The sequence below is a fragment of the Stegostoma tigrinum genome, chromosome 3, assembly GCF_030684315.1.
Source record: "Stegostoma tigrinum isolate sSteTig4 chromosome 3, sSteTig4.hap1, whole genome shotgun sequence".
Taxonomy (NCBI): Eukaryota; Metazoa; Chordata; class Chondrichthyes; order Orectolobiformes; family Stegostomatidae; genus Stegostoma; species Stegostoma tigrinum.
Genome location: NC_081356.1, coordinates 84,518,435 through 84,541,703, shown reverse-complemented (window position 1 = coordinate 84,541,703; position 23,269 = coordinate 84,518,435). Strand labels below are relative to the sequence as shown.

At 41.0% G+C, this 23,269-nt stretch overlaps 1 protein-coding gene across 2 annotated transcripts in view; it reads right to left on the bottom strand.

Moving 5' to 3' along the window:
- Window positions 1–714: 714 nt before the first annotated feature.
- The window catches only part of LOC125451337 (solute carrier organic anion transporter family member 4C1-like), a 124,853-nt gene continuing 102,298 nt past the window's right edge, over window positions 715–23,269 (bottom strand). For both annotated transcript variants that reach the window (XM_048528357.2, XM_059644723.1), the window contains 5 exons: window positions 22,963–23,122; window positions 13,429–13,595; window positions 7,806–7,870; window positions 5,108–5,245; window positions 715–3,055 (listed from right to left, as the gene is read on the bottom strand). In XM_048528357.2, coding sequence (XP_048384314.2) covers window positions 2,913–3,055; window positions 5,108–5,245; window positions 7,806–7,870; window positions 13,429–13,595; window positions 22,963–23,122 — 673 coding nt within the window. In that variant the 3' untranslated portion in view covers window positions 715–2,912. The remainder of the gene's footprint in view (window positions 3,056–5,107; window positions 5,246–7,805; window positions 7,871–13,428; window positions 13,596–22,962; window positions 23,123–23,269) is intronic.

Genomic DNA, 23,269 nt, shown 5'->3' with positions numbered 1-23,269 from the left:
TGACCTATCCCCTCCCTACCTCCCCACCTATACTCTCGTCTCCACCTATCTTCTTTTCTCTCCATCTTCGGTCCGCCTCCCCCTCTCTCCCTATTTATTCCAGAACCCTCACCCCATCCCCCTCTCTGATGAAGGGTCTAGGCCCGAAACGTCAGCTTTTGTGCTCCTGAGATGCTGCTGGGCCTGCCGTGTTCATCCAGCTTCACACTTGGGTTAATATTTTCAGCTTGATTTTGGAATCAATATGAATTTGTGCACAAACATTTCCAGCAATATTTGGATATCATCTTCCTGGTTGACTGGAAATTGTGGGAGCCCACGTGTGATTTCTCAAAGATACGTCTTGTGGCTGAAGCTCTATATGATGCATGAGTTTTGTACCAAATACTGTTGACCTTCTGAAAGCTATTGGAACTGCATTCATCCAGGCAAGTGGAACATTCCATCACCCTCCTGACTTCTGCCTTGAGATGGAGGACAGGGTCTTCTGAGTCTCTGTAGACTTCCCAGCATTTAGTCTGCTCTTGTATCCACAGTATTTATTTGATTGGTCCAGTTAGGTTTTGGTCAGTGGTAACCTTCAGGATGTTAGTAACATCAATAATCCAAAATGCTAGTATTTCAATAAATTTTCTTTATTGCTCAAAATGATGAAATTACAAGTTTTAAAACTTTTTTGGCAAATCTTCAACAAAATAACAATTGAAAACATTTCAAAAGTCTTTCATTTACATTTTACCAGAATAATTATATTTACAATAATATACATTTTTTTTATTGATTCAAGATACATGAAGTGGAAACAGAAATAACCAACACCTAAACGGGGACAAATTGTGGCTTTTCAAAGATTTTGCTTAGAACACTTGGGCATTAGAGTGTTTGGGATGTTGCCTTGGACATTCCCTTTTCTTTTTAACTAGTTAATCTAAACAGACAATACTATGGAGAGGTTTAATATGGAATTGCGAAAACAGTGTCATGACCAGATCCAGAAGAACAAATGGTTGCACGTTTGATGGTTGCATAGTTGTGTATCAATATGTGCACGAGAAAATGGCTGTAATGATCATTTCGGCCTGGTACAGGTAAGCTTTCAATTAAGAGCTATTGGGTTGAGATTGGACTCTGTTCATTTCTCATGGGATGAAACAAATTGTTCTTCTCAGTGAAGGGAAACTGCCAATGTTGGAATATCCTTATGTTTAATAATAATTTAGGCTCTTTTAATTTTGGTCTTCCAAGTTCTGAGCTAACTATAACTAAGATGATCAGAAGCTGATTTCCTCCCAAGCCTTCCACTAATATCAGTCTTCAGTGGCTACCAAAATCTAAAACAAGAAATTGCTGGAGAAACTCAGCATTTCTGGCAGCATCTGTGGAGAGAAATCAAAGAACTAATGTTTACCCTTTCTGCCCCCTCCCCAACCATCTTCGGGATATATACAAGCATTTTCTGTCCACAGTCAGTTCTGTAGAAGGGTTACTGGATCCGAAAAATTGACTCTGCTTTCTCTCCACAGATGCTGCCAGTCATGCTGGGTTTCTCCAGCAATTTCTGTTTCTGTTCCAGATTTCCAGCATCGACAGTTCTTTGCTTTTGGTCTTCTGTAGTTATTTGGTGATGTGAGTGGGAACACAAGGGGCAGCTTTTCCCCAGTTATACCTCCTTTCCAGCTTAAAATTGCTTGACAGATGTTAGTTTTTGTCCACAAGCAAATAACCTGGGACTAGAAGTTCAAACCATGGGTACTTTAAACCTGAAGAGCAGCCCAACGTTCCTAGTGGTCATTCAGATTTAAACATTTCTCCTTATATCTTCTTATTTTTGTTATTTTTAATTCCCTTTTTTATGTTGGATACAGCTCATACCAGGTACAGCTTCAGAAGAAAGGCTGGTCGCCAATACCATCGCCAATGATTTTCAAAGTGGCAGTAATCTTTCAACAAGCACCACACAAGTTGACAAGGATAGGGTTTAAGGTTATGAGTGGGTTTTCCCCTCTTTCACAATCCAGGGATCTTAATGAAAAGTATAATGTCCCTACTATAAGCCAGTTGAAAAGCTTGACATTCTAATTTGGGACTGTTTTATTCTGTTTGGCCACAGAAAGGAAAATATTCTCAAGATAACTATGTGGAAGGCTAGGACATGAAGAAACAAATGAACATGAGCAAAGATGAGGTAAGGAAGCCCTATAAGTGGTTATTAAATGGCACCAGACCTGAGTTATAGAAGTATTTTGGCTGCAGGAGTGAATTAATTAATGTGGTTTCAAAAAGGGCTTCAGGAAACAATCATGAATTATAGCAGAAATAGAAGTCAAGTCTGAGGCAGAAATTCAGGGGCACTTACATTTATTATACATGTTATTTCTATATTTAGTTCTATATTATCAATTTGTTAAAGGATTCCTAAAGTATTTCATTGTTAATTTATTTAGCATACACATTTAGTTAATTACTACTTTTGGAATATGCCAAAATAAAGGCTAGATATCATTTACTTCGCTCATGAAACATCAAGAACACTACATTATAGATAGGGCACCTCCAATATCTACTAAAGCAGTTTGTCTATTTCACATGTTTTCATATAATGGTAATAGACATCTTTTTCAAATCAATTTCCACCAGTTGTTGTGTTTACCAAAAATTCATAATAATGAAACGGTTTAGAAAAAGGTGAACTCTGATCAGACCTGAATAATAGAGCAAATTTACATCAAAATCAATCCAATTGCTTTATATGATAGACATACATTTTAAAGTGGAAGTCATCCAAGACAGAAATTTCCAATCATTGTCATATTTAGCAAAGAAAAGTATATATAAAATGTATTTATTTTTGTTCCTCGGTATGTTATTGCACTGCTTTAATGGTTGGTAAACACAATATTCCCAAGCCACAGTTAAGACTTGGTCTTGGCCCAGAATTTCCACCGTTGCAATGGCTGATCAGCTGTTTTTTCTATACCTTCAGTAATCTTTGGTGGTCTATACAGAAAAGAAGCTGTAGCAAGTGCAACAATCGAGATCACTTTGGCAACTGTGCCTAGAAAAAGGACATGCAGATTTAAATTATACTGACAAGGAATCTTCCAGCACAGAAAAAGGCGAGTTCTATAAAGTAATCATTCCATTAGAACTTTAAATTTATTCTTTTTAAAAATGTATGAAATTTCATTTTGAAATTTACCACAAAATCCATTTCCACCATCCTTTCGGGCAATATATTCTAGATTGCCAAAAAGGTTATCTCCCCACACTCTTGCTAAGTATCTTAAATCTGTCTTGTCTGACCATCATGCAAGTGGAAACATTCCCTCTCGATCCACTCTATCCAACCCCTTCAAAATTTTGTATACTGTGCAGTGTTTGCTGTGGCTCAGTTGGTGGCACACTTGACTTTCAGTTAGAAGACTGGAGATACGTGTCTTACACCAGAGATTTAAATGCAAAATGTTCGGCCAATACTCAGAGGAAGTGCTGCACTGCAGAAGGTACTGTACTTAAAATGTGACGTAAAACTGAGGCCACTTCTACCCTTTCAGGTGGATGTAAAATGGCACTACATCAAAGACAGGTGGGGAAAATCACCTCGGTGTCCTCTATAATATTTAGCTTGCAACCAACATCATAAAAATCAATTATGACTTGTTTGTCAAGTGTTTCTGAGTAGCTAAATTAATCAGACTTAAATTGCGAAATATTTATACAAACAGGCCATTGAACTGTAACAAAATAGCAGGGACATAACTGTTCACAAATTTTCATTTCAGACAAAAAGAGAAAGTAACTGGAGGCATAGTTAGTAAATAAAGGTTAATTTTGTGTGAAATAAATTCCACTGTCATGCAGGATTGTGAGTCGTATACCAATACAAATGATATTTTGTCATTCTGATACAAAGTATAAAAGCTGTGAGTATGAATGTTTAGAGATAATGGGAACTGCAGATGCTGGAGATTCCGAGATAACAAAGTGTGGAGCTCGATGAACACAGCAGGCCAAGCAGCATCTTAGGAGCACAAAAGCTGACGCTTTGGGCCTAGACCCTTCATCAGAAAAGGGGGATGGGGAGAAGATTCTGAAATAAATAGGGAGAGGGGGAGGTGGACCGAAGAATGATGGAGGAGAAGATAGGTGGAGAGGACAGTATAGGTGGGGAGGTAGGGAGGGAATAGGTCAGTCCGGGGAGGACGGACAGGTCAAGGGGGATGAGGTTAGTTGGTAGGAAATGGAGGTGTGGCTTGAGGTGGGAGGAGGGGATAGGTGAGAGGAAGAACAGGTTAGGGAGGCGGGGACGAGCTGTGGGCCTCCTGCAGTGCCATAATGATGCCAGCCATAGGTTGCAGGAACAGCAACTCATATTCTGCTTGGGAACCCTGCAGCTCAGTGGTATCAATGTGGATTTCACAAGCTTCAAAATCTCCCCTTCCCCCACCGCATCCCAAAACCAGCCCAGCTTGTCCCGTTTCCCTAACTTGTTCTTCCTCTCACCTATCCCCTCCTCCCACCTCAAGCCGCACCTCCATTTCCAACCTACTAACCTCATCCCGTCCCCTTGACCTGTCCGTCTTCCCTGACTGACCTATCCCCTCCCCACCTCCCCACCTATACTCTCCTCTCCACCTATCTTCCCCCCTATCCATCTTCGATCTGCCTCACTCTCTCTCCCTATTTATTGCAGAACCCTCTTCCCCTCCCCGATTTCTGATGAAGGGTCTAGGCCCGAAACATCAGCTTTTGTGCTCCTGGGATGCTGCTGGGCCTGCTGTGTTCATCCAGCTCCACACTTTAGTATGAATGTTTACTTGTGTGCTGCTGATGCACTGGGTTTGCAGCAAAAAAAATAATAGCTTGGATTGACCACAGCCTGATGTCTGCAGGCACACTTGATCATTTGAAACAACTGAAATTAGCATTCGCTCTAAGTTCAGAGTAACAATTCCAGCTGCTCCTCAGCTGAATTATATTGGAAGCTTCCTCATAGTATGCCAGCACTTTAATTCAATGAGCCATTAAGGAATGTGTTTACTTTTCAAGTTAGAATTCATTTACATATATTCATATTCTCTTCAATGAAACTGAATGGAAAACTTACCAATGGCTGTAATTAAATGGGCCATTTTTGGGTTATCATATGTCCAGCATGCACCTTGAACACCACACTCATTCTTATTCCACAGGATGCAAGACATATCAATCACTGTACCAAACAGAATTGGTCCTGGAATAGTGCCTGTAAGCCAGAAAATGAAAAGTTAAAAATCGAACTTTAGGAGTACTGTTAGGTTTTCGAGAAACAAATGAAAGAAAACAAAAACAATCTGTTCAGCTGGTAACATATGTCCTTATTTCTGTGCAGATCGTCTAAAATAAGGCTCTTGCAGTCTTGTGGTAGTGTCCATACCTCTTGACTAAGGGGCCCAGATTCAGGTCCCAATTGCTCCAGAGGAGTGTCATTTCATCCCTGAATAGATTGATTAGAAAATATGTATAGATTGTCCAAACAACTCAGCCCTATTTTGTCAGCATCAGATGCCCACAAATATGGACACCTGGCCTTTGTCTAACCCAGACACTGAAGTCTTTTGCAGCAACCTCACAACTATCCTAGCGAGTATACTGAGTGTATCCTAGTCCATATATAGAGCTTTGGATCTCTGTAATCAAAATAGCAGAACTGCTGACAATCTTAACCCACTGTGCTATTGGGTAGTAATCTATAGTTTTAATATCAGTGCAGCATCTCAGCTAGTCCTCTGACTGCAATGCAATTGCTTTGCATGTCTTTTTTTTTCAGTTCTAGGAATACTACTGAATAGTTGATTATATTTTCCGTCAAAATTGACATTTTTTGTCTTGTATACTATCCTATGTCCACCTTCTATCATGGTTTTGTGTTTAAAAATGGATTAATTAGAGGTTTTTGCCATAACTAATTTATTCAGTAACAATGTACATTTTCTTTATATTTAATTCAAAATAATCTTTAAGCTATAATTCAACAATAAAAATAAATAATCCAATATTTGCTGCCACTACAAAATAAATAGCAAGTTACAGGCTGGAGGAAAAGGAAGTGAACTTGCTTTAGATTTATTGCTAGAGTATATTAGAAGTTAAAAAAAATCAAAGAATGTAACAGAAGTGAAAGGAAATAGGAAACAGAGAATGGGACAAGGCAAATAAATTAATGTTTTAATTTTTATTGTTTTAAAAAATTATCTCAACAGAACTGGATTAATAGTTAAAGTCAGTCTCAACCTTTGAAAATTTTAATTGTTGCACTGTCAGTTTTGGTTACACATTGTACAATTGGAAACTTTTTTTTAAAAAATGGCTAATCAGAGCCTGGATTTCTTCCATACCTGCTGGCTGCCAAAGAACTCAAAAAAAATGTTTTTGTTTTAACATTGACTCTGATCAGTGAGCTGTAATATTTCTTCAAACATTTTGTCTGTTCACTTACTCTTCCTTCTCACTCTACTCTTCCATATTTTTGTTGTTGACTTCAATCACTAAGCACTCCCAGAATAGTCTTTTACTTTTTTTGTCAGAACAATGAATCTCAGCTTTAGACTTATCTCCATCTGCGTAACATTTTCCATTTCTAATGCCAGCTACTGTGATTGCTAAAATGTGATGCTGGCACTGAGTCTGGCCAATTTTGTTGATATTCACTGTAAACTGAATAAAGCCTGCCAAAACATACTGTGAAGATTTCTCGTCCTAGCTTTCCACAGAGTTTCAGAGACTCAGAATACTTTTAAAAATAGTGGGCAGAACCCACAGCAGGAAATCCCAACCCCATTTTTAACAGATTCTATTTTCTCTGTTTGGGGAAAAGGGTTGGTGTATGACTTAGACATGAGAGAAACCCGAACTCAAGCTGTGTCAGTACTGAGATCAAGAATACTTAATATTCAGCAGAGCTAGAGCTTCAGGTTGTCTCCTTGGTCTAGTCTGGATGTAACCATATGGAGGTCAATGAATTTCTTTTCAGTTTCAAACCAGGCCAGGTTTGTTTATTTATTTATTTATTAATTTGCAGATGCCGGCATTGCTGGCGGGCTAGCATTTATTGCCCGTCCCTAATTGCCCTTGAGGACAAACTGGGAATATCGCAAGTTATAAGAAAGGAGTCAATCTTGCTCCAAGACAACAGTTCCAATCCTTGTTATCATTAAGCCATGTAAGAGACAGCCTGAAACTGAAGCTTTTTCTCCTCTCTTGCTCTCTGGGTTCAACCTCCACCTATCCACTCTTCCTTTTCCCCCTCTGCTGCACCAGCAGGATAAATACCAAGCTTTTCTAGATGCTATCAGTTCTGAAGAAGGGTCACTGGACTTGTGTTTTCTGGTCACTGTTTTCTCTACGCAGATACAGCAGACCTCATGGTTTCTCCAGCAATTTCTGAATTTGAGCTTGAAATTGAGTCCCTGCTGCTTTACGATGGATTCCACTTGAACAACAGTCTCAGTCCAACAGAAATCCAGGCCACATGTGGCCATTTTGCCACGTGCTTAGTTCCAATTGAATACATGAATGTCATTCTATCTGTGGACCTGTGTGACATTCCTTTATTTGTAAATGGGATTTTCATTCAACCTTCATTTTATTCTGATGTGTGATCACATGAAAAGTCATTTGCTCCATTCTGCATACGCTGCTTGATCTGCTGAATGTATCCAGAATTTCTTGTTTCTATTTCAGATTTCCAGCATCTGCAGTCTTTTATTTTGTATCTCATTTGGTTGATAATTTACAATACCAATGGTTTCATTTTAGCTTCTTACCTAGGATCCTTACAAAAAGCCACTGAATGCCCAATGAAAATGAGCGTTGGTTATCAGGAACACACCTGTAAGTAATTTTAAAAAAATCTAGTTAAAATTATGCAACCTGAATAATAATATGAAAACAAAAAATAAGGTTATAGTAAGGAATATTTATTGTCATTCATTTTCTTCTTTCATACACAGTAATCTATGTTAAAGATTATTCCCCAGCTCAGGAAGGTAAGCACCCTTTCATTGACTGGTTGGAAGAACATGAGATAACTGGTTAATTTGTTATTTTATCTTCTTTTTACAACAGTTTGGTGAAATTACTGTGTGGTAAGTTGTGGTATATTGTGTTCTGTGGTGCACTCACACCAACTTTGTGGATATGGAGTGGGAGCACCTTTGAGAAATTCCCAGCCATTCATTCAATATTTCGGATCCCACACGGGCCACTTAGCGCCTGACCTCATCAGAGCCTTGGTTCAAACATGTGTTAAAAGAGCTGAGCTCAAGGGGTGAGATGACTGGATAAGAAGCAGCCAGTGAAGACTGTGTGAAATCCACCTTCAGGCTAAGAAGACCCTGAGATCGCCTATTGATGGAGCTCAGTGAATTGAATGCAGCAGCCCAATCAAGTTCACCAGAGTGGATAGTATATGTGTTTTTCAGGCAGTCAGCATAGTTTTAGGAAAAGTTAATTTAGTTTGTCTAAGAGTTGTTTTCTTTAACTTGCAGGTGTCTGAATAAAATTAAGTTTGAACCTCAGTCTGTCTCACACAGTAAGAGCAGTTGTTTTAGGAGGAATAAACTGATCAAAGTGTTTGTATAAAATATTTCAGAGGCAAAAGAAAGTAATGCAATCATCAGGGAGGAGTGGTCTGGTCAGCTATTGAAGTCATAAAGAGGCCTTTTTCAGTGGACTACCCACCAAGGGATGGACCTTTGCCCCTGGGAAGGCTAGTCACTGGTCTTGAGAGTATATCTGCAATGAATAGCAAAACTCAGCAAAGCAACCTAATTAGCCGCCCACTCTCTCCGCGACTCCCGTGTTCACTCCACACTCCCCTCCAACCCCACCACACCCGGCACCTTCCCCTGCAACCGCAAGAAGTGCTACATTTGCCCCCACACCTCCTCCCTCACCCCCATCCCAGGCCCCAAGATGACCTTCCATATCAAGCTGATGTTCACCTCCACATCTGCCAATGTGATATATTGTATCCATTGCACCCAGTGTGGCTACCTCTACATTGGGAAACCAAGCGGAGGCTTGGGGACCGCTTTGCAGAACACCTCCGCTCGGTTTGCAACAAACAACTGCACCTCCCAGTTGCGAAATATTTCAACTTCCCCCTCCCATTCCTCAGATGACATGTCCATCATGGGCCTCCTGCAGTGCCACAATGATGCCACCTGAAGGTTGCAGGAACAGCAACTCATATTCCGCTCGGGAACCCTGCAGCCCAATGGTATCAATGTGGACTTCACAAGCTTCAAAATCTCCCCTTTCCCTACTGCATCCCAAAACCAGCCCAGCCTGTCTCTGCTTCCCTAATCTGTTCTTCCTCTCACCCATCCCTTCCTCCCACCACAAGCCGCACCTCCATTTCCTACCTACCACCTCATCCCGGCTCCTTGACCTGTCCATCTTCCCTGGACTGACCTATCCCTTCCCTACCTCCTCACCTATACTCTCCTCGCTACCTATCTTGTTTTGACTCCATCTTCGGTCCGCCTCCCCCTCTCTCTCTATTTATTCCCTCTCCCCATCTCCCTCTCTGATGAAGGGTCTAGGCCCGAAATGTCAGCTTTTGTGCTCCTGGGATGCTGCTTGGCCTGCTGTGTTCATCCAGCTCCACACTTTGTTATCTTGGATTCTCCAACATCTGCAGTTCCCATTATCATTGATACAATTTCAACCTAATTAGCCCACTTGTTATGTACCTCTGTGTACCCTGAGTAAGTCCAGGCAGAGAAGGAGCTCAACACCACATAATGAAAGCTAAATTTGTCAAAATCAGCAGGGATTCATTGTCAGTGTAGCCGAGAAGGCTCCTATCTTGGGTAGAGGGGATGGATGTCAATTTTGACCAAAAACATCCAGAATTTTAATATAAAAGAAAAACTACTGAGAGATAACAAAAGCTCTATATAAAAGATGTAAAATTCTCTGACCTTTGTAGTCTAACCTTCTTTCATTAAAGGTTAATTTTACAACAGCCCATCTATTACTTCAGTACCTGCCATTTAGCAAAAAATAGTTTACGCATTCCCAAAAATCTTTAACCTTTGACAGTTCTTAGTCCCCTACCACTCAGAAAATACACATAAACTTATGGTCCTTAGGTTCAAAGTGTTTGAGATCATATTTGTTCAAACTGAACTCAACTTGAAACTGAGAACAACATTTTAGCAGCAAGTCTGGTAAACAGGGTTTTATAAATCAAAATCACAATTCTATTAAATCAAGGTAAGTTTCCAAATTTTAAAGGAGAATAATTTTAACAGCTAGATTTCTACCTCTGTTCTGTTAATTGGATAATGCAAGTATCAGATCCAGCAGCAGGGAAACATAAAAACGTATTACCAGCTACAAAACAGGATTTACTGTGTGTCAAACATAAGCAGCGAGTGATAAACTGGGCTAATGGACTCCACAACCAATAGATCAGATTACAACTCTGCAGTCCTGCACATCCCTTCATTAATAGTCGTGGAAAATTAAACAACTCGTTGGAGGAGGAGGCTGTACAAATATTCCCATTCTTAATGATGGGGGCGCCTTGCTCATCAGTGAAAAACACAAGGTGGAAGCTATTGCAACAGCCTTCAACCAGAAGTGCCAACTGTATGATCCATCTTGGCCTCCTCTAGAGGACCTTAGCATCACAGATGCCGATGTTCAACCGATCCAATTCACGCCATGTGAAATTAAGAAACAACTTGGAGGCACTGGATACTGCAAAGGCTATGGGCCCTGACAACATTCAAACAATATAATTGAATAAGGGTGCTCCAGAACTCGCCAGACCCCCAGCTAAGCTGTTCCAGTGAAGCTAAAATACTGGCATTTACACAACAATGTGGAAAGTTATCCAAAAATTGGGTCAAACCCAACCCAACAATTACTGACCCATCAGTCTACTCTCAATCATCAGTAAAGTGATGGAAGGTGCTATCAGGTTGCACTTGCTTAGCAATAACCTTCTCACTGATGTTCAGTTCAGATACTGCCAGGTCCACTCTACTTCTGACCTCTTTGTCAGCCTTTGTTGAAACATGGACAGAATAGTTGAATTCCAGAGGTAAGGTGAGAGTGACTGTCTTGACAGAAGGCAGCAATTGACTGAGTTTAGAATCAAGAAGTCTGAGCAAAACTAGATTGAACAGGAATCAGAGGATAAAACTCTCTCGTAGCTGGAGTCATACGTGGCGCAAAGGAAGATGGTTGTGACTGTTAAAGGTCAGTTCCAGGACATCTCTGTTCCTCAAGGTAGTAATCTTGGCCCAATGATCTTCAGCTGCTGTATCAAAAAGTTAGAACTGAGAATGTTTTCACTATGTTCAGCACCATTCATGACTCCTCACATGCTAAAACAGTTCACTTCCAAATGTAGCAAAGCCTGGATAATATTCAGGTTGAGCTAACAAGTAGCAAGTAAAATGCATGTTACAAAAACCCCAGGCAATGACCATTTCCAAGAAAACAGAATACTGCCATCTCCTCTTGGTATTCAATGGCCATTACCATCACTGAATCCCTCGTTGTCTACATCCTGAGGGCAGATTATCATGGACCATAATCTGAACTGGACCAGCCATATAGATACTGAAGACAGAAGAGCAGGTCAGAGCTAGGAATACTACAAGTATTCCATATGACAAGATTTAAGTCAGAATCAAGATCGCACCCCCTCCACTAGCCTGATAGAGTGCCGCTCCAACAACAATCAAGAAGTTTGTCACTATCCAAGACAAAGCAGCCTATTTAATTGGCACCACATTCACAAACATCCACTTCTTCCACCATTGATGTCCAGAAACAGCATGTGTATTATCAACAACATGCACTACAAAAGTTCACCAAGGCTTCTTAAACAGCATTCTCCAAACCCATGACCATTAAATCCAGTAGGACAAAGGCAACAGGTACATGTGAACATCATCAGACATAAATCCCCTCCAAGCTGCTCACTATCCTGCCATGGAAGAACATTGCCATTACTTCAGTGCGGCTGGGTCAAAATTCTGAAACTCCATCCTTAACAGCATGGTGGGTGTACATCAAATGGACTACAACATTTCAAGAAGGCCAACCATCAATGATAGGGATGGACAGTAATTGCTGGCCTATATTTCTGTCAATAGTCCTAGATCATTTACAAATTCAAATGCTTTACCAGAAATGGAAACTCTTGAATAAAAACTGAAAGAACTGTGGATGGTGTAAATCAGGAACAAAAACAGAAGTTGCTGGAAAAGCTCAGCAGGTCTGGCACATCTGTGGAGAAGAAAGTCAGAGTTAATATTTTGGGTCCAATGACCCTTCCTCAGAACTGAAACTCTTGAGCTACCCAGCACTTATGCTCTCATTTTATGCAGTTACTGCCTCAGAACATTTCACAGATGAACTATTTTGAAAGCCAACAATCCAATTTTCCCAGGACAAAACCAAAAGGAACAGATAAGACATGGGCAAAAGTCAGACTGCAATGAGCCCAGGTATTTCAGATGTCGTGAAGCAGATCACAAGGTCAATCACTGTTGCTCTCTCAGAAAGAAAAATTTAAAAATCTATGAAGCTCAGAATGCATGAGACATTTAGTAAAGTGATTACTGCCAATACCAATGGACTGAATTCTCACATTCACCCCAAAGGCAGTGGTGTGTAGTTCAAAATACAACTGGCAGTTCAGTAATGGATTATTATTATGTGAAGGGCAAATCTGCTGCTATTCAGTGCAGGGATTTGGGTGGGCAAGTGGCAGGGCTGAAACTAACGACAGAACCACCTGTGTGCACATGAACCCCAGGGATGGATCCACAATACCATCAGGCATTTCAGCTGTAGCCAAGTAGCTCAGTAAGAGGAGATCTGGGTAGCACAATGTTGGATCATTTCAAGCTTCAGATGATACAACTGAGTTGTACAAAATTTAGGGTCCCTCTCAATGTAATCAACTCAGCTGCAAAAGTGATTGCAGAAGGAGAGCTTGCCAGTTTGTTTTCAAGAGTAGTACATGCAAGTAGACTGACATCAAACAGGACACCAAACATTTCACAGGCTGGGCAAGTTTGGATAGAACAAACTGAGAAATTTGGAAGATGTCCAAGTAATTAGTGAGGACACACCAAAGACAAATAAAATGCTCACTAATAACATCATACATTAAAAGGCCTCATAATATTGGCCAAATATGTTCATGCAAAGTATCAAATTGTAAACTGTTCTTTTATGCACTGCTGTGTGTTCAATTCAGATTAGAATAATCAGAAATATAGAGATCGTGAAATATTTAAATTATATTTACACTTTTAAAAATACCTTATCCCATTGTATTTCCTGAAGTTTGGCAAAAATAATTAGCTTATCAAAATAGGTGCTTTTTTTTTGGATATTGCATATACAGCATACCTGAGAACAGATGTTGTAATTGGTGTGCTGGTCATGAATGTGAAAATGACAGCAGCCAGAAAAAATCCCATAAATAAAGGCATCTTGTCACATGAAGAGCCACATTTTCCTTCTTGTGCAGCAAAAGTACTTCCATCTTGCTGGATACATGAACAGTTTGGATAAACCTATATTACAAAAGGGAAACACAATTAAAGCGCCCAGAATTTTCATCAGAGCTGTTCCCACATGGCTGCTCCGACTCTGATGGAGGTGCTGAACAAAAATCTTTTTGCAACACAATTCCCAATGAAGTCACACTGATACTTTTTGGTTCATATCTCCATACGGTAACACTTTGCTACATGTCTGACAGTTATATTTTCACATTGTTACTAAATACATTTCAGCACATGAGACAATCAAATGACCATTTCAAAAACAGGGATAAGACAATATCACATATACTGGTAAATTCCAAAATGTGCATCTGGTTTGGAATGAATTCTCAAGTTTGTCATATGGTTTACCAATCTTGACAGCTTCAAAACATGTTGTAAATATCTAAGTGTGGAAGGGAGGTCTAACAACTTCCTCATTTTCCGTAAAGTTCAACATGAAGGACATCTGTATATTAAATGCATTTCACTGGTTCAAGCAGGAGGTTCCTTTCGCTTTCACAAGGGTAACTAGGAAGGGCAACAATGCTGACCCTTCCCTTACGCAGTGCACGCATTTGATGAAAGAATGAAATGAACTGCTTATTAATTTCTTGAAGAGCTTGTTTTTGGGCTGTGAACAACTGGAAGGTCATTTTCATGGAACAGATCTGGGAGCCAAATTTGCAACTCTGGACTGAAACTAAAGGTCTTGAAAACAGCAATGGTCTGCACTACAATAAAATCAAAAGCTGAAAATAGTCAGCAGTGTTTGGGTTCAGGGTTATAGTCATGGGAATTTGATTATAAGGGGAAGAGATAGGCAGTTCTGTGGTTGAAAACGAGACTCCCGAATGGTATGTTGCTTCCCAGGTGCACAGGTCAGGGATGTCTCTGATCAACTGCAGAACATTCTGAAGGGGGAGGGTGAACAGCCAGCTGTAGTGGTGCATATAGGCACCAATGATATAGTTAAAAAAAATGGGATGAGGTCCTAGAAGCAGAATGTAGGGAGTTAGGAGCCAAGTTAAAAAGTAGGACCTCAAAGGTAGTAATCTCAGGATCACTACCAGTGCCACATGCTAGTCAGAGTAGAAATGAAAGAATAGGCAGGATAAATGAGTGGCTTGAGAGATGGTGCAGGGGGGAGGAGTTCAGATTTTTGGGACATTGGGACCAGTTCTGGGGGAGGTGAGACTATTACAAATCGGACAGTCTACACCTGGGCTAGACTAGAACCAATGTCCTAGAGGGTGCTTTTGCTAACGCAGTTGGGGAGGGTTTAAACTAATGTAGCAGGGGTATGGGAACCAAATGAGGAGGTTAGTGGACAGTAAGGAGGAAGTAACTAAAGCCTGCAAGGAACAAGATAATGAAGTCAGTGTGACTAAGGGGAAGAGTAGACAGAGAGCAGATATTGAACGCAAAGGGACAGGTGGTTTGAGGTGCATTTGTTTTAATGTGAGAAGTGTAGTAGGTAAGGCAGATGAACTTAGGGCTTGGATTAGTACCTGGGAGTGTGATGTTATTGTTATTACTGAGACTTTCTTGAGGGAAGGGCAAGATTGTCAACTAAATATCCCAGGATATAGATGCTTCAGGAAGGATAGAGAGGGAGGTAAAAGGGGTGGAGCAGTTGATTTACTGGTCAAAGAGGATATCACGGCTGTGCTGAAGGAGGGTACTATGGAGGACTCAAGCAGTGAGGCAATATGGTCAGAGCTCAGAAATAGGAAGGGTGCAAGAACAATGTTGGGGCTGTACTACAGGCCTCCTAACGGCGAGCGTGAGATAGAGGTACAAATATGTAAATAGATTATGGAAAGATGTAGGAGCACAGAATGGTGGTGACGGAAGATTTAATTTTCCCAACATTGACTGGGATTCACTTAGTGTTAAGGGTTTAGATGGAGCGGGATTTGTAAGGAGCATCCAGGAGGGTTTTATGGAGCAGTATGTAAATAGTCCAACTCGGGAAGGGGCCATACTGGACGTGGTGTTGGGGAATGAGCCCAGCCAGGTGGTTGGCGTTTCAGTAGGGGATTACTTTGGGAATAGTCATCACAATTCCGTAAGTTTTAGAATACTGATGGGCAAAGACAAGAGTGGTCCTAAAGGAAGAGTGCTAAATTGGGGGAAGGCCAACTATAGCAAAATTTGGCAGAAGCTATGGAATGTGGATTGGGAGCAGCTATTTGAGGGTAAATCCACATTTGATATGTGGGAGGCTTTTAAAGAGAGGTTGATTACAGTACAGGACAGACATGTCCCTGCGAAAATGAGGGATAGAAAGGGCAAGATTAGTGAATCATGGATGACAGGTGAAATTGTGAGACTAGCAAAGAGGAAAAAGTAAGGACACATAAGGTCTAGGTGACTGAAAATAGGTGAAGCTTTGGAAGAATATTGGGAAAGTAGGACCAATCTGAAATTAGGAATTAAGAGGGCTAAAAGGGGTCATGAAATATCTTTAGCAAACAGGTTTAAGGAAAATCCCAAAGCCTTTTATTCATACATAAGGAGCAAGAGGGTAACAAGAGAAAGGGTTGGCCCACTCAAGGACAAAGGAGGGAAGTTATGCAAGGAGTCAGAGAAAACGAGTGAGATTCCTAATGAGTACTTTGCATCAGTATTCACTGAGGAGAGGGACATGACGGATGTTGAGGTTAGGGATAGATGTTTGATTACTTTAGGTCAAATCGGTGTAAGGGGTGGGGGGTAAGTGTTAGGTATTCTAAAAGACATTGGGGTGGACAAGTTCCCAGGTCCAGATGGGATCTATCCCAGGTTTCTGAGGGAAATGAGAGACGAAATAGCTGGGGCCTTAACAGATATCTTTGCAGCATCCTTGAGCACAGGTGAGGTCCTGGAAAATTGCTAATGTTGTCCCTTGTTTAAGAAGGATAGCAAGGATAATCCAGATAATTATAAACCAGTGAGCCTGATGTCAGTGGTGGGGAAGCTGCTGGAGAAAATACTGAGGGATAGAACCTATTTACATTTGGAAGAAAATGGGCTTATTAGTGATAGGAAGCATGGTTTTGTGCAGAGAAGGTCATGTCTTACCAACTTGATAGAATTCTTTGAGGAAGTCACAAAGTTGATAGATGAGGGAACGGCTGTAGATGTCATATACGTGGACTTCAGTAAGGCTTTTGAGAAGGTTCCCCATGGTAGGCTGATGGAGAAAGTGAAGTTGCATGGAGTCCAGGGTGTACTAGCTAGATGGATAGAGAACTGCCTGGGCAACAGGAGACAGAGTGTTGTAGTGGAAGGGAGTTCCGCAAAATGGAGAGCTGTGACCGGTGGTGTTCCACAGGGACCCATGTTGGGACCACTGTTGTTTGCGACATATGTAAATGATCTGGAAGAAGGTATAGATGGTCTGATTAGCAAGTTTGCAGATGACACTAAGATTGGTGGAGTAGCAGATTTCGAAGGGGACTGTCAGAGAATGCAGCAGAATATAGATAAATTGGAAAGTTGGGCAGAGAAATGGCAGATGGAGTTCAATTCAGACAAATGTGAGGTGATGCATTTTGGAAGATCCAATTCAAGAGCGAACTATACGGTAAATGGAAAAGCCCTGGGGACAATTGACGCGCAGAGAGATCTGGGTGTTCAGATCCATTGTACCCTGAAGTAGCAAAGCAGGTCGATATAGTGGTCAAGAAGGCATACGGCATGCTTTCATTCACTGGATGGGGTATTCAGAACAAGGGTTGGCAGGTCATGTTACAGTTGTACAGGATTTTGGTTTGACCACATTTGGAATATTGCGTACAGTTCTGGCCCCCACATTACCAAAAGGATGTGGATGCTTTGGACAGGGTGCGGAGGAGGTTAACTAGGATGTTGCCCAGTATGAAGGGTGTTAGCTATAAAGCAAGGTTGAGTAGATTAGGATTATTTACATTAGAAAGATGGAGGTTGAGGGGGGACCTGACTGAGGTCTACAAAGTCATGAGAGGTATAGACAGGGTGAATAGCAAGAAGCTTTTTCCCAGAACGGGAGACTCAATTACTAGGGGTCATGATTTTAAGATGAGAGGGGAAACGTTTCAGGGAGATATGTGTGTAAAGTTCTTCACACAGAGGATGGTGGGTGCCTGGAATGCGTTGCCAGCGGAGGTGGTAGAGGTGGGCACGATAGCGTCATTTAAGATGTATCTAAACAGATACATGAGTGGGCAGGGAACAGAGGGATACAGATCCTTCGAAAACAGGTGACAGGTTTAGAGGATCTGGATTGGCACAGGCTTGGAGGGCCGAAGGGCCTGTTCCTGTGCTGTAATTTTCTTTGTTCTTGTTTGAGAGAGAAAAACAAGTTTAACAATTTGAGTAGTGCCCTTAACATTTAATCTGAATGGTAATTTTTATTACTTCATCCTCATTTATTTGTAATTTTCCAATGTCAGATGTCTGCGCTCCATCCCATCCCACATCATATACTCATCCCATCTGTCTCCTTATGTGTGATAATAGTGTCATTACTGTGCATTTTAAACTACAGCAGTGAAAGAATATCAAACCACACCATGCCTCCTCTTTCTTGACAGCACAATTGCAACAGCAAGTTGATATTTGGGAAAGAATTACTGTAATAAGAACAGCATGACCACCTGATTCCCATCTTCCAGTATCATGTCATACAGATATATTTATATATCAAGATGTTACTGGAATAAAAGTGAAGTACTGTGATGCTAGAGATCTGAAGTAAAAGAAATTTCTGAAGAAACTCAGCAGGTCTGATAGCATATGTGGAGAAACAAACAGAAGTAATGCATGGAATCCTGTGGGATCTGACTGACATGGTGTGAAGTGTGGCAGAGCTGGGTGACAAGTTCAATTAGGATCATGTTGAGATCAACTGCTCCATCTTTTATGCTTTCACAAATGGTGTGCAATATTCTTGCTTGCCAATTGAAAAGGCTTTGTTGCTTATTAAACACATTAGTAATGACACAATTTGCCATTATAAATTATTAGCCTCCTATCTTACCAAACTCATCAAACGTGAACAATGTCAGGAAAGGACGGAAAGGAAACCAGAGTATATACAGATGGATTTAGCTCACCATTTTCTCTTAACAATTTTCATATTGAAAACTGGGCACCAATGTCTCAGGGTACACTCCATGGCCACAGGCACACATGCCTACATACACGGACATCGTTATTTAAGATGTGCCAGCCTCTAACAGCCCTCATGATATACCTCCAATCCACTTACACATGTTTCTGCAGCTCAGTGCTGTACTGGCAAATGTCATCGTCATGCTATGTGCTCAGGAACGTGCACCCAGCTCATGGGCTGGTCCAGGCTGTGTCTCCTTTGCTTGCTCTTATGGTGCTCACTCTGAACATAACTGGATCCTTTCAGCATCCCGTTTTGCATTGCCTTACTTAGCCATTTTGCGCTTTGCTTCCTCACCCAGATATATCAATTTCATTGCCACCGTCCTGCAGAGCTGGTTAGACACAAAGCCAGGAAGCTTGTCATAGTTATCAGCAGATCTCTATCAGGTCAAGGGGCATAGCCTTTGCTCAGGGGATCCTGCCACTGTGAGTCAAGGGTAGCATTCAGATACCAGTCTGGGCCTTGATTGGGCAAGTCATAATTAAGATTCTCTCCTCATAAGAAATGAGGAGATGAATGATGGGCAGCACACATCTTGACTCTTGCTGCTCAATTGTAAGCTGTTCTCCCCCTGGAATGAAACACAGGCTGCTATTATGGGAGAAGAACATCAGTGGCACAGCTAATATTGTTGGTACAGGTGGGGAGGTCTCCCAAGCAGCTCAGTAGGCAGTACAGAGGGCAGCGGTTGGGTTGGTGACAGCACATGGAGAAAATGTTGCAGGTAATAATGAGTGCTGGGGCATGAGCCTTGGTGGGAGGTGATTACTGCAACAGAGATAGAGTGAGTTTAAGGTAGCAGAGAAAAGATTGCCCTGGAAGACTGGAGAAGTACATAGGCCTTCTTCCTACATTACAAGCCATTCTTCCTGATGGCTGAGACTGCTTTAATCAGGGGCAACCTCAGATCGGACTGGCACGGTATGGTGTAGTGGCCTCCACTGCTGCTTCTGTGAGAGGGGAACATCCCACATCGGCACCACCATCCAGTAGGTGCTCCAGGACCCTGCCTGCAAAGTGAAGCAACAATTTTTCCCATCTATTATGTCTGGTGTACATGTTAGGAACTATGCAGGGCAGATATCGACTTAAAGTATAGCTGGCAGCACAACAGGCTTTTAAAAATTGCGCACAACAATGCTGGTGTTTAAGCAGATATCTACTGAGCTGTTGTTGGAATGGTATTTGGTAGGATGCAACAGTAATTAGAAGTGATCAGGTGCAGTAGGTAATTTATGAGGTGTGTTTGGCAAGACAGGGCAAAAAAACTGACAGTGAAAAACTCTACAAAAAAAACTCAATGCAGCTCGGATTTAGCAAAATAAAGTAAGATTCAGCCCAACATTTTGAGTCCAATCGATCCCTTTCATTTTCAGAGGAAGCTCACGGATAACAATTATCAACAGGATGTTTGGTTGATTTTTCTCTCCCAAGTTCAATGATGCATTTTTAGAGTCTAGAGGTTGTTCTAGCTGCGCCAGAAAAGATCATCGAATTCCTCACGAGATAAATACCAACTCACCTTAAGGGAGTATTCACATAACCTGGTCTGTACAGCTTAGTATCACAAGATATGATGTATTTAAGGACAAAACTACGGCAATGTATTTGTTGTAATTACTTAATTTTTGTTCTTTAAAGGGCACGCTGGAAAGGTGGTGCTGGTAAAGACGGCATTTGTTTGTTGTCCATCATTGATCGGTCTTGAAATAGTGGCAGAAAGCCATATTCTTGAGGTGTTGCTGCCTATCTAGTGTAGGATACATCACAGAACTGTTAGACAGGAGGTTACTGGTTTTTGGTCTAACAACCATGAAAAAAGGATGATATCGTTCCAAGTTAGAACAGTACGGGGCTTGCTAGAAAAATGCAAGTGGTAATATTGTTGCATCTCTGGGTGGTACAGGTACTGTGGACACTTTCACCACCTGTTCCACTTGATCCTCCTGCCTCTCTGTCAACACCAAAAAAACCCATTTTCCTCCCCCTTTCAATTCTGAAAGTAGTCATATTCCATTCAAATGCTAACTTTGTCTCTCTCTCCACAGATGCTGCCAGACCAGCGAGTATTCTTTCCAGCATTTACTCTTTTTATTTCAGATTGCCAACATCTACAGTAGTTTGCTTTTATTTGAGTTGTCAATGGGACTGCATACTATGCAACCACCAGCAAACGTCCACGTCTGACATCATGATGAGAGGAACACACATGAGGCAACTCAAACACTCAGCAGAGTGAAATGATTGCAAAGTCAAAGCTATGTTTCCAAATACCACAGATAACCTTTCCTTCCTTGCTAAACAAGGATTTATCCACCTCTGCCTTAAAAATACTCGAGAACTCCGCTGCAAACATCTTTTAAGGAACAAAGACTCATGGCACTCAAGAGAAAAAAAAATCACCTCATCTGTTTTAAATGGGTCATCTTTGATTTTTAAAGTGACACCTAGTTCGAGATTGTACCATAAAAGGAAACATTCTCTCCACATTGACCCTGTTAATAGGCAGCAGATCTTATCTGCTTCAATCAAGTTCCATTTTACTCTTCTAATCTCATGATTATAAAAGCATGGAGGCTATGTTGGAGCTGTGCAGGACTTCGGTTAAACCACAGGTGGAGCACTGTATACAGTTCTGGTCACTGCATTGTAAGAAGGATGTATTTGCACTAGAGTGAGTGCAGAGGGTATTTATTAGGATATTGTCTGAGATGCAGCCATTTAGATAAGAGGAGAGGCTGAAAAAACTCAAGTTGTTTTCTTTAGAGTAGGCCCAGCAAGCCGAGAGTGGACCCGATTGGGGTGTGTATGATTATGCAGGGCAGGGTGGCAAGACAGTAACTGCTCACCTTGTTGACCTTCAACTAACAAAGGGGATGTAATTTTAAGGTTAACAGCAAGGGGTGCAGAGGGGATTTCAGGAAAACATTTTTACTCAGAGGGTGGTGGAAATCTAGAATACACTGCCTGGGAGGAGAACTGAGGTGAGAAACATCGCAAAACTTAAAAAAAGTATTTGCTTGAGCATTATAATTCATAACATTCAAGGTTATAGGCCAAGTGCTGCAAAGTACTGTAAATTCAGAACAAGTTTGTTCTTAGTGCAGATTCAGTGGGTCAAAGGCCTGTTCTGTACTGTATGATTCTATGATTCCAGCAGATAAAAACTGAGCTTGTCCAATCTTTCCTCACAAGACAAACCACTCATTCCATACTACTGTCGTACTTCTCTGAACTGACTCCTACATATTGATATCCTTTGTCAAATAAGATAACAGGTATAGTGCACAGTGTTCCAGATTTGGTCAGTGCATGAAATAACTGAAGCATAAACTCCCTATTTTTGTACACGATTCCTATTATGATACATGCCAACATACTGTTAGCTTCCCTAATTACTTGCCTAACCTACATAACCTTCAACAACTCATGTACCAAAATACATCAATCTCTCTGCGTCTCAGAGCCCTGCAATCTCTGGGAAGATCAGTGATGAAGCAACTGATGATGGTGGGATACTGCCCCAACGAACTTCTGCAGCAATGTCCAGAGTTGAGAGGATTGACGCCAATAAGCAAAACCATTTTCCTTAATGCTGGATGTGACTCCAATCGCTAAATAATGTTCCTGGTGATTTTTATTGACTTCAATTTTGCCAGAGGCTTCTAGCCTGACTGAGTCTAATTCTGCCTTGATGTCAACCACTTTAATTTCATGTCTTTTGTTCAGCTTTTTTTTTGCCTATGTTTAGAATAAAGTTTAATGAAGCCAGGAGATGAAGGCATGTTGAGCACTGGTAAGTAGGTATTGCTGTGCAAGGGCTGCTTGGTAGTACTGTCAATGAGAATGTCCATCACTTTCCTGATGTTTAAGTGAAGACTAATGTGGTAGTAAGTGGCACGACTGGATCTGTCCTGCTTTTGTGTAAAAGACATTCTTGGGCAATTTTCCATGTTGTCAGGGAGCATCCAATGTTGTACGCTCTTTTACATAGTGCTGGTAGCCAGTGGTGAGGGCTGAAAATAAGAAGTGAACTACTGCACAAAAGCAGAAAGCAAGTTAACTCTCCTTGCCCAGACAGCAAAGGCATCACATCGAGCTAATATTGCTCAAGAGCAGAAATCAAAGTTCCTATAATTATTTCACCACTCTGTATTTTTCAATGGATCATTTATATAATCATGATACATTTTAACTTTGTTAAAATAGCTAATCAGAATTACTGGTAAATTATCTTAAAATTAGAAAACATACCAGAATGCCATCTGTTATTGATGCATTTGAACAACCTGCATAGCAAGCAGAAAAGTACTGGACATGATTTGCACCACATACAGGATTGAAGTAAGAACGAATGCAATTACAGTCCTTATTGCAAGGTGCCACCAAATCGATATTTTCTGCAGTGCTGTTTCTGTGGGACAATATGGGGAGAAAAAAAAATAATGTTTTTCATAGTTCACATAAAGTTACAGATTAACATTGAAGGATGAAGTCCTGTTCCTTCAGCGATGGCTTTTGTATAAGAACCATTGTCTTTGGGATGCCATTGGTGTTGGTT